A 13533-nucleotide genomic window follows, 5' to 3' on the forward strand; every position below is an offset into this window, starting at 1 on the left:
TACGTGGATTACAGGTGCACACCACCAGCGTGAGGAGAGGAGTGGGCTCGGAGCTCGCTCAGCTGCGGTCCCAGGTGTTTTGTCAGCAGCCGGTTCAGCTTGCATCACGCCGAGTCGCCTTCAGAGTGAATTGACACCAGATTGTCCTGGTGGATTTTTTGCTCTGAAGAAATGTCAGAAGTAGCATTAAGGTTTTTCTGTAGACAAAAAAGCCCACCATCATTGCTGCTTGAGCAGTTGTAAATTAAATAAATTCCTTTCTCAGCAAGCTGCCTGGGTCCCAGGCCTGGGGCAGAGGGAAATGGCTCTCAGCGCCGTTCCCACGATGGGCTTTTCTCCGGAGAGGAAGAGGAAACGGCCTGCACCTCTCCCTCTCTGAGGGTTGAAACGTCCCCCAAATTATCTCAGGCTCCTGAGGCATCGTACTGATGCTTTTCTCTAGAGTTCACGTATTTCTTTATTTTCTCTGGAAATGGAGCTGGCTTTGTCCCTGTCCTATGGGCCGTGATAGCTTAAAGTCAGAATGAACCCACAGAGGCCGTGGAGGCCCTTCCCAGGCACACGGCAGCAGCACTGTGGGGGTGAACGTGGCTCCTCTCTCAGGGGACGGGCAGAAGGGTCTAGCACCCTTTGGGGCGTGTAACTCCTGGTGGCAAAAAATGTGCGGTGAAGTCACCCTAAGGGTTTTTGTGTTTTTTTGTATTTTTGTTGTATTCTTTGCGACGGAGTCTTGCTCTGTTGCCCAGGCTGGAGTGCAGTGGCACAGTCTCAGCTCACTGCAGCCTCCACCTCCTGGGTTCAGGCGATTCTCCAGCCTCAGCCTCCCGAGTAGCTGGGGTTACAGGTGCGCACCACCAGCCCTGGGTAATTTTTGTATCTTTAGTAGAGACCGGGATTTCACCATGTTGGCCAGGATGGTCTTGAATTCCTAACCTCAGGTGGTCTGCTCCAGCCTTGGCCTCCCAGAATGCTGGGATTACAGGCGTGAGCCACCGCACCCAGGCGCTCTAAGGGTTTTGAATAAATCCTTTCTTAAAGCTTTCTGACCGGTGGCTCTTGTCTCCGCCCAGTCGTAGGCACTGGCCGCTGACATGCTGAGGACTCATGGCTGAGGCCTGGGCGCCCTGCTGCTCCAGGCCGCGCTGGGCCTCAGGCCGTCTGGGTGGCACTGGCCTGCGGGCTGGGCGGCAAGCAGGGGGCACGGGCGGGCCTGGCTGCAGCCCACAGGCCAGGAGACAGGTGTACGACAGCCTCACTGGAAGGAAGGAACCCCTAATTGTGGCGCACACCGAAGCTGCCTCCTGGTGTAGGTGTGGACCAACTGTATATGACCATGCACATCTTGGCCATGCTTGCCCATATGTTAGATCTGATATCATTCGAAGGATCCTAACCAAGGTTTTTGGATGCAACATAGTCATGTTGATGGGTGTTACAGATGTAGATGATAAAATCATGAAAAAAGCCGATGAGCACTGTCCACAATAGCAAAGACTTGGAACCAACCCAGATGCCCATCAGTGATAGACTGGATGAAGAAAACGTGACACATGAAATACTATGCAGCCATAAAAAAGGATGGGTTCATGTCCCCTGCAGGCACACGGGCGAAGCTGGAAACCATCATTCTCAGCAAACTAACACAGGAACAAAAAAACAAACACCGCATGGTTCTCACTCATAAGTGAGAGTTGAACAATGAGAACACATGGACACGGGGAGGGGAACATCACACACCGGGACCTGTCGGGGGGTGGGGAGCTAGGGAGGGAGAGCATTAGGAGAAATACCTAATGTAGATGACGGGTTGATGGGTTCAGGAAACCTCCATGGCATATGTGTTTGCACTTCCTTAAAGTGTAATTTAAAGTATAATTTTTAAAAAAAGTAATTCTTTTTATCCAATGTAAAACTTTTTTTGAAGGTAAAATTAAAACTTTTATTTTTCTTCTTTACTTTTTTTATAATATAAAATTTATGATTTTAACAACAACAAAAAGCTTTCTGACCAGCTCTTAGGTCACACGTGGGCTCCAGGGGTTGGCGGCCTTCATGCAGCTTCCTTCCCGTGAGGTTGACACTACTGAACGAGTCCCTCTGTGGATGCACTGAGGACGCTCCTGCACACCGAGGGCACCCTCAGAGCTGCTCTTTCTGTCATTCCCATTTTGTTTATAATACCGGGGATTGGCAAACTTTTTCTTGAAAGGCCCGAGAGTAAACATTTTTGGCTTTGCGGGCCACAGGGTCTCTGTTAGCAACTCCCTCCCCAGCTGCTCCCTTTCCCAGCCGCTCCCTTTCCCAGCTGCTCCCTTTCCCAGCTGCTCCCTTCTCCAGCCGCTCTCCAAAGGCACGGCTTGTTCTTCCGGATGCTGGACTGGCCAGGTGGACGGACTGGCCAGGTGGACGTCTCTCCAGCTCTGCACTCGGGGCCCAGGGCTCTTTTGATTTTTAGGAGTTTGTTTCCAATCAGAAACTTCGCAGATGATTTGCAGCCAGTTCACCTGCCCTGTGTAAACTGGCCCCTGTCCTCTCTGGCTTAATTCTGGGAGCTCATGGAGGGCAGGAGCAGGGACAGGTGCCTTGAGGTGTAACAGTGGCGATGGTGTGGGAGCTTGCATGGGATCAAGGGAAACGGGCAGATTCGCCACACACGTCCCTCGTCCACTCTCTGCTCCACGAGGGGCAGCCAGGAGCAGCCACCGGTCCGAAGGAAATAAACAATTCAGGTGCCAGAGGAGCCACTGACCTAAAAACCCACAAGGTGCCCGCCACAGGGTATTTCTGGGAGATTGTGTGGGAATTTAATTTTGAAAATTGAGTCTCATGAAATGTAGGAAAGACCTTATTAGGAAGAGAAACCACGTGGCCCAGTCCCTGCGACAGGAAGGGCCTGCGTGGTCCTGATGACGTCCGCAGGTCTTTTAAAATCATACGATCACGTCTGCGAAACCAGGAGGCCACTTCCCGCCTGGCCTCACCCTGACCCCAGCTTGTCCCCTTGAAGGGCTGGCGGACTCCTCAGCCTCACAACGATGAAACCAGGCCTTAGGCCGCCCCACCCGGGGCCTGCGGTGCTGTCCCCATGCAAGAAACCGCCTCGCTCCAGCCCCCGGCAGATCCTGCCCCAGCCCCCTGCCCTGGTTCAAGCCACCTCCGCTCCCACCTGGTGACGAGCCACCTCCTTCATTCCGCGGCCACCCACACTTCCCAAGTCCACGCACAGTGGCCAAGAGCAAAGGCCGGTGAGGCCCCTGCGTGACTCCCTCCGCTCCCACCTGGTGACGAGCCACCTCCTTCATCCGCGGCCACCCACACTTCCCAAGTCCACGCACAGTGGCCAAGAGCAAAGGCCGGTGAGGCCCCTGCGTGACTCCCTCCGCTCCCACCTGGTGACGAGCCACATCCTTCGTTCCATGGCCACCCACACTTCCCAAGTCCACGCACAGTGGCCAAGAGCAAAGGCCAGTGAGGCCCCTGCGTGACTCCCTCCCCTGCCCACTTCACAAGCCGCCCTGCAGCCCATCCCCCCCAGCCCCTCTCTGCTGCCAGGGTGGTCCTGCTGCTCTTTGCTCTCCCCAGCCCCCAATGCCCCAGGCCTCTGCAAGACTGAACCTCTGAGAGGGCTCAGACCCACGAAGCCTGCTTCTGTGGGGCTTCTGTCTAAGGAGGCCGTCGTCTGCCAAGGTGACTGCAGCCTCCGATGCCTCTCTCCCTGCAGGCTGTTCCTGGTCATTGAGTACGTCAATGGCGGGGACCTGATGTTCCACATGCAGAGGCAGAGGAAGCTCCCCGAGGAGCACGCCAGGTGGGTGCGCGCTGAGGGGGCCGGGTGGGTGCCCGTGGCGGGGGGTGGGGAGGGGTGGGTGCGTGTGGAGCGGGGGGGCCCAGGTGGGTACGCGTGTGGGGGGTGCGTGTGGGTGAGCGTGGCGGGGGCGGTGGGTGGGGTGAGCGCGGGGGGTGGGCTGGGTGGGTACGTGCGGGGGTGGGGGAGCCGGGTGGGTACACGCGGGGGTGCGGAGGGGTGGGTGTGCGCGGGGGTGGGGGGGCCGGGTGGGTGTGCGCGGGGGTGGGGGGGCCGGGTGGGTGTGCGCGGGGGTGGGGGGGCCGGGTGGGTGTGCGCGGGGATGGGGGGGGCCGGGTGGGTGTGCGCGGAGGGGGCCAGGGACGTTCTCCAGGGGTCAGCCAGGCGCTCAAGGGAGGGAGGTCCAGGGAGGATGGCAGAGGGCACCACGACCCCCGCAGTGTGACACCTTCCATAGTTGCTCCGGAATCATAACTTTCGGGAGGTCCCCTGAGTTATGGTGCCTCAGAACCGGTCCCCTGGGCTCCACCCCTGAAGCAGCAGGTGCCTGGTCTGAGCCTGGTCCGAGCGAGGGGAGGCCTGGGACTGTGCTGTCCTTGTGGTGGCTCTGCCGTGGTTCTGCTCTTCACCCTGTCAGTGGCACGGCTTGGCCAGCGTTCACTCAGCGTCAGAAGCAGAACGAGAATGGTCTCTTTCTAGAGTGAGCCGAGAGACTGCTTCCTGCCCCCCCTTTCGTGTCTCTATTTTTGGGCCTCCCCCAGCAGCCGTGGGGCCTCCAGGACCGTCTGGGGGCTTATTTCAGGTCCCTGGACCTCTCCTGTCTCCTGTAGTTTCTCTTTTCCTCACTTCCTTACTTAAGAAGGTTCCGGCGGGGCGCGGTGGCTCAAGCCTGTAATCCCAGCACTTTGGGAGGCCGAGACGGGCGGATCACGAGGTCAGGAGATCGAGACCATCCTGGATAACACGGTGAAACCCCGTCTCTACTAAAAAATAAAAAAAAAAAAAACTAGCCGGGCGAGGTGGCGGGCGCCTGTAGTCCCAGCTACTCGGGAGGCTGAGGCAGGAGAATGGCGTGAACCCGGGAGGCGGAGCTTGCAGTGAGCTGAGATCCGGCCACTGCACTCCAGCCTGGGTGGCAGAGCGAGACTCCGTCTCAAAAAAAAAAAAAAGAAGGTTCCATGCAATTTTGTGAGTCACCTTAGATTCTTTCTGGCAATAGGACAGTAGGCAGTAAATCTAGAACAGTGCACTCAGTTCCCACACGCTCTTGTTAAAAACCGTGGCAAGATACACACACAAGGTAGCGTTTTGGGGCGTGGAGTTCAGTGGCACTGAAGGCCCCCCGTGCCATGCAGCCACCGCCGGCCCCCGTCCCCAGAGCACGCCGCTCTTCCCTGCTGAAGCTCGGTCTGTTGGACACTCCCTTCCTGTCCCCCACCCCAGCCCCACGTCCTCGCCCCAGATGGGCATGTCCCACTTTCTGTCCCTCTGATTCGAGGACTCTAGGGACCTCTTCGCAGTGGAATCACAGTGTGGGTCCTTTGGTGTCCTGGAGTCCTCAGGGTTCATCCGTGCTGTGGCCTGTCTCAGGATTGCCTTCCTTTTTCAGGCTGGATAATGCCCATCGGATGGAGGGGCCACACTTTGCTTCTCCGTCCATCCCTTGGGGGGCACTTGGGTAGCATCCGCATGTTGGCCGTGGTGAACATGGGTGTAAAGTAATCTCTTGAACACCCTGCTTGCGGTTCTTTGGGGTATAGGCCCAGAAACTGAATTGCTAACCACAAAGGAATTCCGTATTTCTTTTCTTTTTTTTTTTTTTTTTTTTGATGGAGTCTCGCTCTGTCACCCAGGCTGGAGTGCAGGGGTGCGATCTCAGCTCACTGCAACCTCTGCCTCCCAGGTTCAAGTGATTCTCCTGCCTCAGCCTCCTGAGTAGCTGGGACTACAGGTGTATGCCACCACACCCAGCTAATTTTTTTGTATATTTAGTAGAGACGGAGTTTCACCATATTGTCCAGGCTGGTCTTGAATTCCTGACCTCAGGAGGTGATTCGTCCGCCTTGGCCTCCCAAACTGCTGGGATTACAGGCGTGAGCCGCCCAGCCTGGCGCTGTGTTTAATTTTCGAGGACCTGCCGGACTGTCTTGCGCAGCAGCGGCGCTGTTCTGCACTCCTACCGCAACGTGCCAGGGCTCCAGTCTTTCCCGCGTGGAAGCCGTCGTGTTATTTGCCTGCTCCTCCCCGTGTGGAGGCTGCCACGTCGTTCTCTGTGTCTTTGACAGCAAGCCATCCTAAGGCGCATGGGGCGGTTTTCTGGAGCTTTCATTGCATTTCCCTCCCTGGCCCTGTGCACTGAACTTTCAAATCCTGGGCCTGGTTGTTGAGAGGACGCCTGGCCCGTGGTAGGGCAAACGGGAGCGTGCGGCCCCCAGGCTGGAGCTGTTGGTGCAGCCTCCGGCACAGGCCCTGTCCCCATGACAGCATCCCGCCCCCAGGTTCTACGCGGCCGAGATCTGCATCGCCCTCAACTTCCTACACGAGAGGGGGATCATCTACCGGGACCTGAAGCTGGACAACGTCCTCCTGGACGCGGACGGGCACATCAAGCTCACAGACTACGGCATGTGCAAGGTGCGTGCCTCGGGCCGCCTCCCCCGACCATCCCGCGTGTGCTTCTCAGGGCGCCTGTCCTGCGGGGTGGTGTCTACAAGAACCCTCTTGTGATAACTCTGCCCCCACAGGAAGGCCTGGGCCCTGGCGACACAACAAGCACTTTCTGCGGAACCCCGAACTACATCGCCCCCGAAATCCTGCGGGGAGAGGAGTACGGTGAGTGCTGCGGCCGTCCCCTCTCGGAGCACACGGGGCCAGAAACAGCCTCGCGCCTCGCCCAGCGGCCGGGGAGAGGTTTCGCTGACCATCTTCCACCCAAAAGCCACACACTCTTTCGCAGCCGGATGTCATCATCTGGTCTCAGCCCCTTCTTTGAATTCTTGAAAACCTCCCGTGTCCACTTGAGCAGCCCCTTGGGGAGGGCACCGCACAGGATTCCTCCTGCCAAGGAGCCCCAGGGGCACAGGGAGGGGAAAGGCACAGAAAGCGGGGGTGGGACAGGGTGTGGCACCTGAGTCCCCGTGCTGCCCACGTGGCTGGGGAGAAGCAGGTGTCTGGGAGCACCAGGGGGTGCAGGAGCGTGTGGAGAGGACCCCACCGCCCCTGCGGCTGAGGGTGCCACGCACACCGGAGTGTTTCTGCTCCTCTCCCGTCTCTGGGAGGGAAACATGGACATGGTGGGCATGCGTGTGCAGCCCTGTGTGCGTGTGTGCTGGTGTGTTGTGCTGAGTCTTTATGTTTTGGGCATCCGTGTATGTTGTGTGCACACGCATACTGTGTTTGTACACACCCCATCCACTTTTGCATTCTGGTGTTTTGTTTGCTTTTTTTTTGAGACAGAGTCTCGCTCAGTCGCCCAGGCTGGAGTGCAGTGGTTTGGTCTCGGCTCACTGCAAGCTCCGCCTCCTGGTGTTCACGCCATTCTCCTGCCTTAGCCTCCCGAGTAGCTGGGACTACAGGCGCCCACCACCACCCCTGGTTAATTTTTTGTATTTTTAGTAGAGACGGGGTTTCACTGTGTAACCAGGAGGGTCTCGATCTCCTGACCTCATGATCCACCCATCTCAGCCTCCCAAAGTATTGGGATTACAGGCGTGAGCCACCGCGCCCGGCCTCATGCTGGTGTTTTCAGTGAGGCATACACGAGTGTGCCTTCAGATGTTTTTACACATTTTTTTGCCATCAGAATGGGGGTGGGGCAGGAAGGGTGGGCAGGTCACTCACCCCTGGGATAACTGGGCTCCCCAGCTGCCGCGATGGAAGTCTCCGTGGCCAGAGAAGGACAGATAGCAGATTGGAGGACTGGAATCCATTCTAGAACCCAGCTCGGGATGGGGATTCTGGGGGGGACAGCGGCAGCGTCTCACCTCAGCAGGGAGCAGGGGGACTTCTGGGGACCCAGGGGCAGCTGCCGTCCTTGGGCAAAACTGCTCAGGGCCTCCCACCCCCATTCGCTGGAACACATTCCCATCAGGTTGGCTACTTGAACATTTTTAAAAAACAAAATAGCCGGGCGCGGTGGCTCAAGCCTGTAATTCCAGCACTTTGGGAGGCCGAGACGGGCGGATCACGAGGTCAGGAGATCGAGACCATCCTGGCTAACACAGTGAAACCCCGTCTCTACTAAAAAAATACCAAAAAAAAAAAACTAGCCAGGCGTGGTGGCGGGCACCTGTAGTCCCAGCTACTCCGGAGGCTGAGGCAGGAGAATGGCATAAACCCGGGAGGCGGAGCTTGCAGTGAGCTGAGATCCGGCCACTGCACTCCAGCCTGGGCGACATAGCGAGACTCCGTCTCAAAAAAAATAAACAAAATGACTGTGGAAGAAAACCCGGGAGAGTCTTTCCGTTATTGCAGCAAAAGGGCTTCTTCAAGCTTAGATCTGTGAATGCAGAAACGAGAGAGGAGGGTCATCCACAGGATCCACCAGTGCCTCGTGCCTCTGTGGTCACAGGTGCCCTGGCAGGACTGACAGCCCAGAGACAGCCTGGAGACCTCCATAGTGTCAGGGACGGTGGCAGGGAGGCCGAGCTGCCAGGCGGAGCTGCTGGTTCTGTCTGGGAAGTGGAAGCCACAGAGGCCTGTGTGCCGCCCACTCGACCCTGGCTCTCACTCGTGTCAACTGGGCATGAAAACCAACCGCAGCCAGGTTTGCCCTGCCGCCGGCCCACGTGGCCCCGCTGGGTGACAGCCGTGTGCTCTCCCCCAGGGTTCAGCGTGGACTGGTGGGCACTGGGCGTCCTCATGTTTGAGATGATGGCCGGGCGCTCCCCATTTGACATCATCACCGACAACCCGGACATGAACACAGAGGACTACCTTTTCCAAGGTGCGTGCCCCGCTGCACGTTCGTCCCCCTCACCTGCGTGACTGCCTTCCTTCCTTTTCAAAGGTGCAGGTGGAGGGGTCTGTGGGGGCCAGGAGCAGCAGTGCCACGCAAAGCATACCAGGACCCTTTCCTCCTGGCCGGACCTTGTCCCACATGCCACTCCCCGGGCCGTGGGGTGGGGTGACCCCACCTGTGGGTCAGCAGGAAAGAGAACCTGTCCCGATTCAGCTCCAACTCCCTCCTGCCCTGGCCAGCAGCACATCCTGGAGCCCCAGCTATTGGCTGTACGGAGCTGAAAGCACAGCCCTCGCCCCCAAAACCCACAGCCATCATCATGGGCTCCTTCCCACCTGGAGGCCCCGGGACCTGCTTCTGGTCTGGAATTCAGTGCCGCGGGATGTGGGGGTCCGGGACCGTGGCTGTCTCCGCTGTGCCCTCTGGTGGCCAGTGTGCAGAGGCACCCGTGCATCTGCGATCTTGGGGCTGAGGAGGGGGAGCCGCTGGTTCACGCCCGTTCCCACAACACATGCCAGCACATGTAACCGGGAGGCCCAGGGAGGACCCGGCGGGACTTGGGGTTATAGATACTGCTGGGCTGTAGGAAGGGAGGGGGCTCCAGGGCCCCAAGTCTGAGCTCCCAAAGCTCCTGCTCAGAATAGGAGTCTGGGCGGCGCTGGGCAAATCGCACACACGCGGGGAAGTGCTCACCAGGCTCCGCCCTTGCAGTGATCCTGGAGAAGCCCATCCGGATCCCCCGGTTCCTGTCCGTCAAAGCCTCCCATGTTTTAAAAGGATTTTTAAATAAGGTACGTTTCTGGCCAGGCTGACAAACTCGTTTGTGGCCTCGGTGTTGGTGGGCAGAGGGCCAGTCACGGCTGTTGGCCATTTTTTCACGTCGGCTGCTATGTATCGGGTGTGTGGGCTGATTTTCCGCTTCAGTATTTGAGCTCTGTTCTGTGAGTCGTCCGTTTTTACTCACACCTAACAAAATGAGAATGTGTGCCCAAGGAAAACGGAACGAAGCCTAACATGGGGGAAGGAGCTTTCAGTAAAGGAAACGTCTGATTTCCACCCGCTGGGTCAGAGCATCCGGGGAGGGCTTGTCAGCACTAGGAGCAGCCACCAAGGAGAGCGGGTCCTGGGGCTTCCGGGATGGGGCTGACTTGTCCTTGTTTGAACTCTAACCTCCAGGACCCCAAAGAGAGGCTCGGCTGCCGGCCACAGACTGGATTTTCAGACATCAAGTCCCACGCGTTCTTCCGCAGCATAGACTGGGACTTGGTAAAGCATCACAAAGCCCATTTACACCCCCATCGCCATCCCAACCCCAAATCCACGCAACCCCCACCCCACCCCATCCGAACCCCAACCCAATATCCACCCAACCCCCACCCCAAACCCAACACCCCTACCCCAGCCTCCACCTCAACCCCAATATCTACCCCAACCCCAAATCCATCCAACCCCCACCCCTCCACCAACCCAACCCCCAGCCCAACTTCAACCCCAACCCTCAACCCACACCCCATCCCCAATATCCACCCCAACCCCACTCCAACCCCCACCCCTCCACCAACCCCCCCAACCCCACCCCCACCCCTCCACCAACCCAACCCCAACCCTCAACCCCAATATCCACCCCAACCCCACTCCAACCCCCATCCCTCCACCAACCCAACCCCCAGCCCAACTTCAACCCCAACCCTCAACCCACACCCCAACCCCAGTATCCACCCCAACCCCACTCCAAACCCCCAACCCCAACCCTCAACCCACACCCCAACCCCAGTATCCACCCCAACCCCACTCAAACCCCCCCAACCCCACCCCCACCCCTCCAACCCCCCACCAGTGGTGGACAGAGCCGGGGCTGCACGGGGCGGGCGGGCTGTGTGAGCTCACGCACCACCGGGCTGGGCTGGTCCTTGGCACGGCCCCACCTGTGTGGAGCCAAGGCTCCTGTCTCCCAGAAGGGTCAGCTGGGAATGGGGGGCCGCCCCCAGGGCCCCGAGGAGGGATGGGGAGACACATTTCGTCCTCCGGAGCCAGGAGAGTGAGGGGCCGGGCGAGTTTGGCCCATGGCGCTTCCTGGCACCCTCCGACTGTGCTGGCTCGGTGTGGCCGGGAGCTAGTGGCGTGTGTGTCCTGGCCTATGAGCACATTGGCTGTTGGTTCCACAGGGATCTGACAGTGGGGGCCGTCCTAGAGCAGGGCGTTTGCTTTGGTTTTGTGGCTGGTTTTATCAGCAGTTACTGGACAGGACCAGCAGTGGCAGCGTTCACGGCTTCAGCTTTAGCGCCAGGTATTGAAGGAGAGTGAGTCTGTGGGCAGGGCCCGACGTACACTGGCTCGATTTAGGAATCTGATTTCGGTGGCGTGTGAGCAGGGCGCATTCAGTAAAAACTGCTTTGAGTTTTGACCATTCCCCAGCTGGCCATGTGAGGCCAGTACTCTCGGGTGATGAGGGCGGTGACCGAAGCCCCGGCGGGCCACGTGATCAGGAGGCGCCGGACGCCCCGAGGGGTCAGCGTACAGGCGGTTTTGCCAGACGGTGGGCTGGCGTGAGCATCTGGCAGGTTAAGGCAGGCAAGGCTGCGCCGCTTGGTCGTGGGTTCTGTGGGAAGCGCACTCTCCACCCAGGATGTTTCCAGCACATGGCGGGTTTGTTGGGAGGTGACCCCATCTGAAGCTGAGGACCGTCTGTGAAATTTGTTTCCAGCTGTGTAAATGGTTGCAGAGCTATGGAAATAAAACCTTTCAAATATACTCTTGAGGAAGAAAGGCAGATTGGATAGCTCATTAAGTGCATTTCGGAGGAGGCCGAACTGAACCAGGAGAAAGCCCAGCTCTGAGGCAGCGGGCGCTCCCCTCCCCCACCCACCCGACTTCTCCAGGCAGCCTTGGCCAGCGCGGGGGTCACTCCCCGGCCCCTGTGGTCAGTGGGACCTTGTCCACCCAACAAGTCACTATCTAGTCAAAGGACTTGCTTTGCCTGTGCATGTGTGAGAGCGTGGGGGAAGGTGGAATCAGGTGGTCGGAACGTGCCCGCACACAGCCCTTCCAGAGCCCAGCTGGGCTGCCGCCAAACTAGGACGGGGCCATCCTCTGTCGTGGGGTTGTCAGATGCACACACTTAGAAATGTTCTGAGCATAGGCACCTGCTACGGAATCAACTTCGCAAATTCTTCATTTAAATGTATGCCTCTGGGAGCATAAGGGAGAAGAGATCTGCCTTTGGTTCTGACTGTCGTCCTCAGGCCCAGGAGGCGGCTAGCGGTGGCGTCCCCTTTTCTCTGGCCCAGGCACCCCTGGCTTAGCGACGTTAGTGGTGGCGTTCCCCTGTCTATCTCAGGCACACCTGGCCTAGCTGGTGTTAGTGGTGGCATCCCCATCTCTGGCCCACAGAACGCCTCTGATCCACACACACACTCAGGTCCACATGCCACACAGCTGAGCCTGTGGCAGGTGCTTAGTAGAATCACGTGAAGAGCCAACATCCCCGCTCCCAGCCTCCTCCCCTCGCCCGTCTCAGCTGAGTCTCCACTGTGCCTTTCCCACCCTCTCTCTTCCACGCCCACCTTGGGCCCACCAGCACCGCGGGAGAGCCCAATGCTGGGTGCAGCCTCGATGCCATCTGGGCCCCTGATCTTGTCTCTCAACCACTCTTGCTTTACCGGGAGTGGACGGATGAGAACAGCTGGCTGCCTGCAGAGTGAGGCTCCTTCTCTTCGGAGCGCTGTCTAATCTGAGTGTGAGTCCAACGCTGCCCCAGCCAGAACTCAAGGGGACCACGAGGCTACCCTTGGCCTCCAGCTGGGAGAGGTCTGCGTTCCTGCAGTGAGCACGCCAGGTGACCTCCGGCACACACGGGCTGTGGGCTCTCTCTTGGAAGGCAGTCAGCAGCCCTGGCTTCCCACCTGGGTCCCACCACTGCAGAATCACCCCCGTGACTGCCCACGCGAGCAGCTTCCCGTCACTCACTTCTTCCTGGCTGCTGCGGGCTGCGTTGTGACTTCCGCCACCGACCGCCTGAGAGGCCCGCAAAGGCCTTGCCACCGACCGCTGGCTCTGCTTCTGCCACCGACCGCCGGCTCTGCCCCCGCCACCGACCGCCGGCTCTGCTTCTGCCATTTCCTTGCCGCCCATCAGCTCTTGGGGCTTTTAGGAAGAAGTGTGGCTGTTCGGGTCAGATGGCTTTAGCTGGCCTCAGCAGGGTTGGTGTGGGGTCACCACCACCTCCATGCAGTGCACCATGTGACCTCAGCAGAAGGAAGGTGCTCCCCCCATTCACCCAATGTCCACAACTCAGTGGTTTTGAGCAGGCCCAGAGTTATACGACATCACTGCAATCACTTTCATCACCCCGTACCCAGAGAAGACCCGAACCCACTCCAGCCTCTCCCCACGCCCTGCAGTGGCTGCTCCGCCAGGCTCTGTGGCTCTGGCTGGTCTGGACGTGTCATGGAAATGGTTATGGAAATGGACCTGGGCATGCCACGGCCTTTCGTGCCTGCCCTCTCCCCTCAGCATCGTCTCCACAAGGTGCACCCACGCAGTAGCACGTGGCGCTGCCTCCTTCCTGCGCTGAACCTCACTCACTGCGTCCACTGCCTGGAGACCGCGCCGCTGCATCCACCCTCAGTGGACATAGGGTGGCCTCTACTTTCTGGCCATTGTGAATCGTGCTGCTGTGAACACCTGTGAACCCACTTCTGTGTTCATTCCTCTTGGGCAGGTGCTCAGGGCGCAGCTGCAGGTCTGGTGGTCTCGGTCTCGCCTTTCA

The 13533-nt window shown here is 58.8% G+C and overlaps 1 protein-coding gene across 5 annotated transcripts in view; it reads left to right on the forward strand.

Moving 5' to 3' along the window:
• Nucleotides 1–13533, forward strand: part of PRKCZ (protein kinase C zeta) — a 148621-nt gene that overhangs the window by 128042 nt on the left and 7046 nt on the right. For all 5 annotated transcript variants that reach the window (XM_050786139.1, XM_050786142.1, XM_050786140.1 and 2 more), the window contains 6 exons: nucleotides 3722–3808; nucleotides 6304–6439; nucleotides 6550–6637; nucleotides 8631–8750; nucleotides 9477–9556; nucleotides 9942–10031. In XM_050786139.1, coding sequence (XP_050642096.1) covers nucleotides 3722–3808; nucleotides 6304–6439; nucleotides 6550–6637; nucleotides 8631–8750; nucleotides 9477–9556; nucleotides 9942–10031 — 601 coding nt within the window. The remainder of the gene's footprint in view (nucleotides 1–3721; nucleotides 3809–6303; nucleotides 6440–6549; nucleotides 6638–8630; nucleotides 8751–9476; nucleotides 9557–9941; nucleotides 10032–13533) is intronic.

Source organism: Macaca thibetana, chromosome 1, assembly GCF_024542745.1.
Source record: "Macaca thibetana thibetana isolate TM-01 chromosome 1, ASM2454274v1, whole genome shotgun sequence".
Taxonomy (NCBI): domain Eukaryota; kingdom Metazoa; phylum Chordata; class Mammalia; order Primates; family Cercopithecidae; genus Macaca; species Macaca thibetana.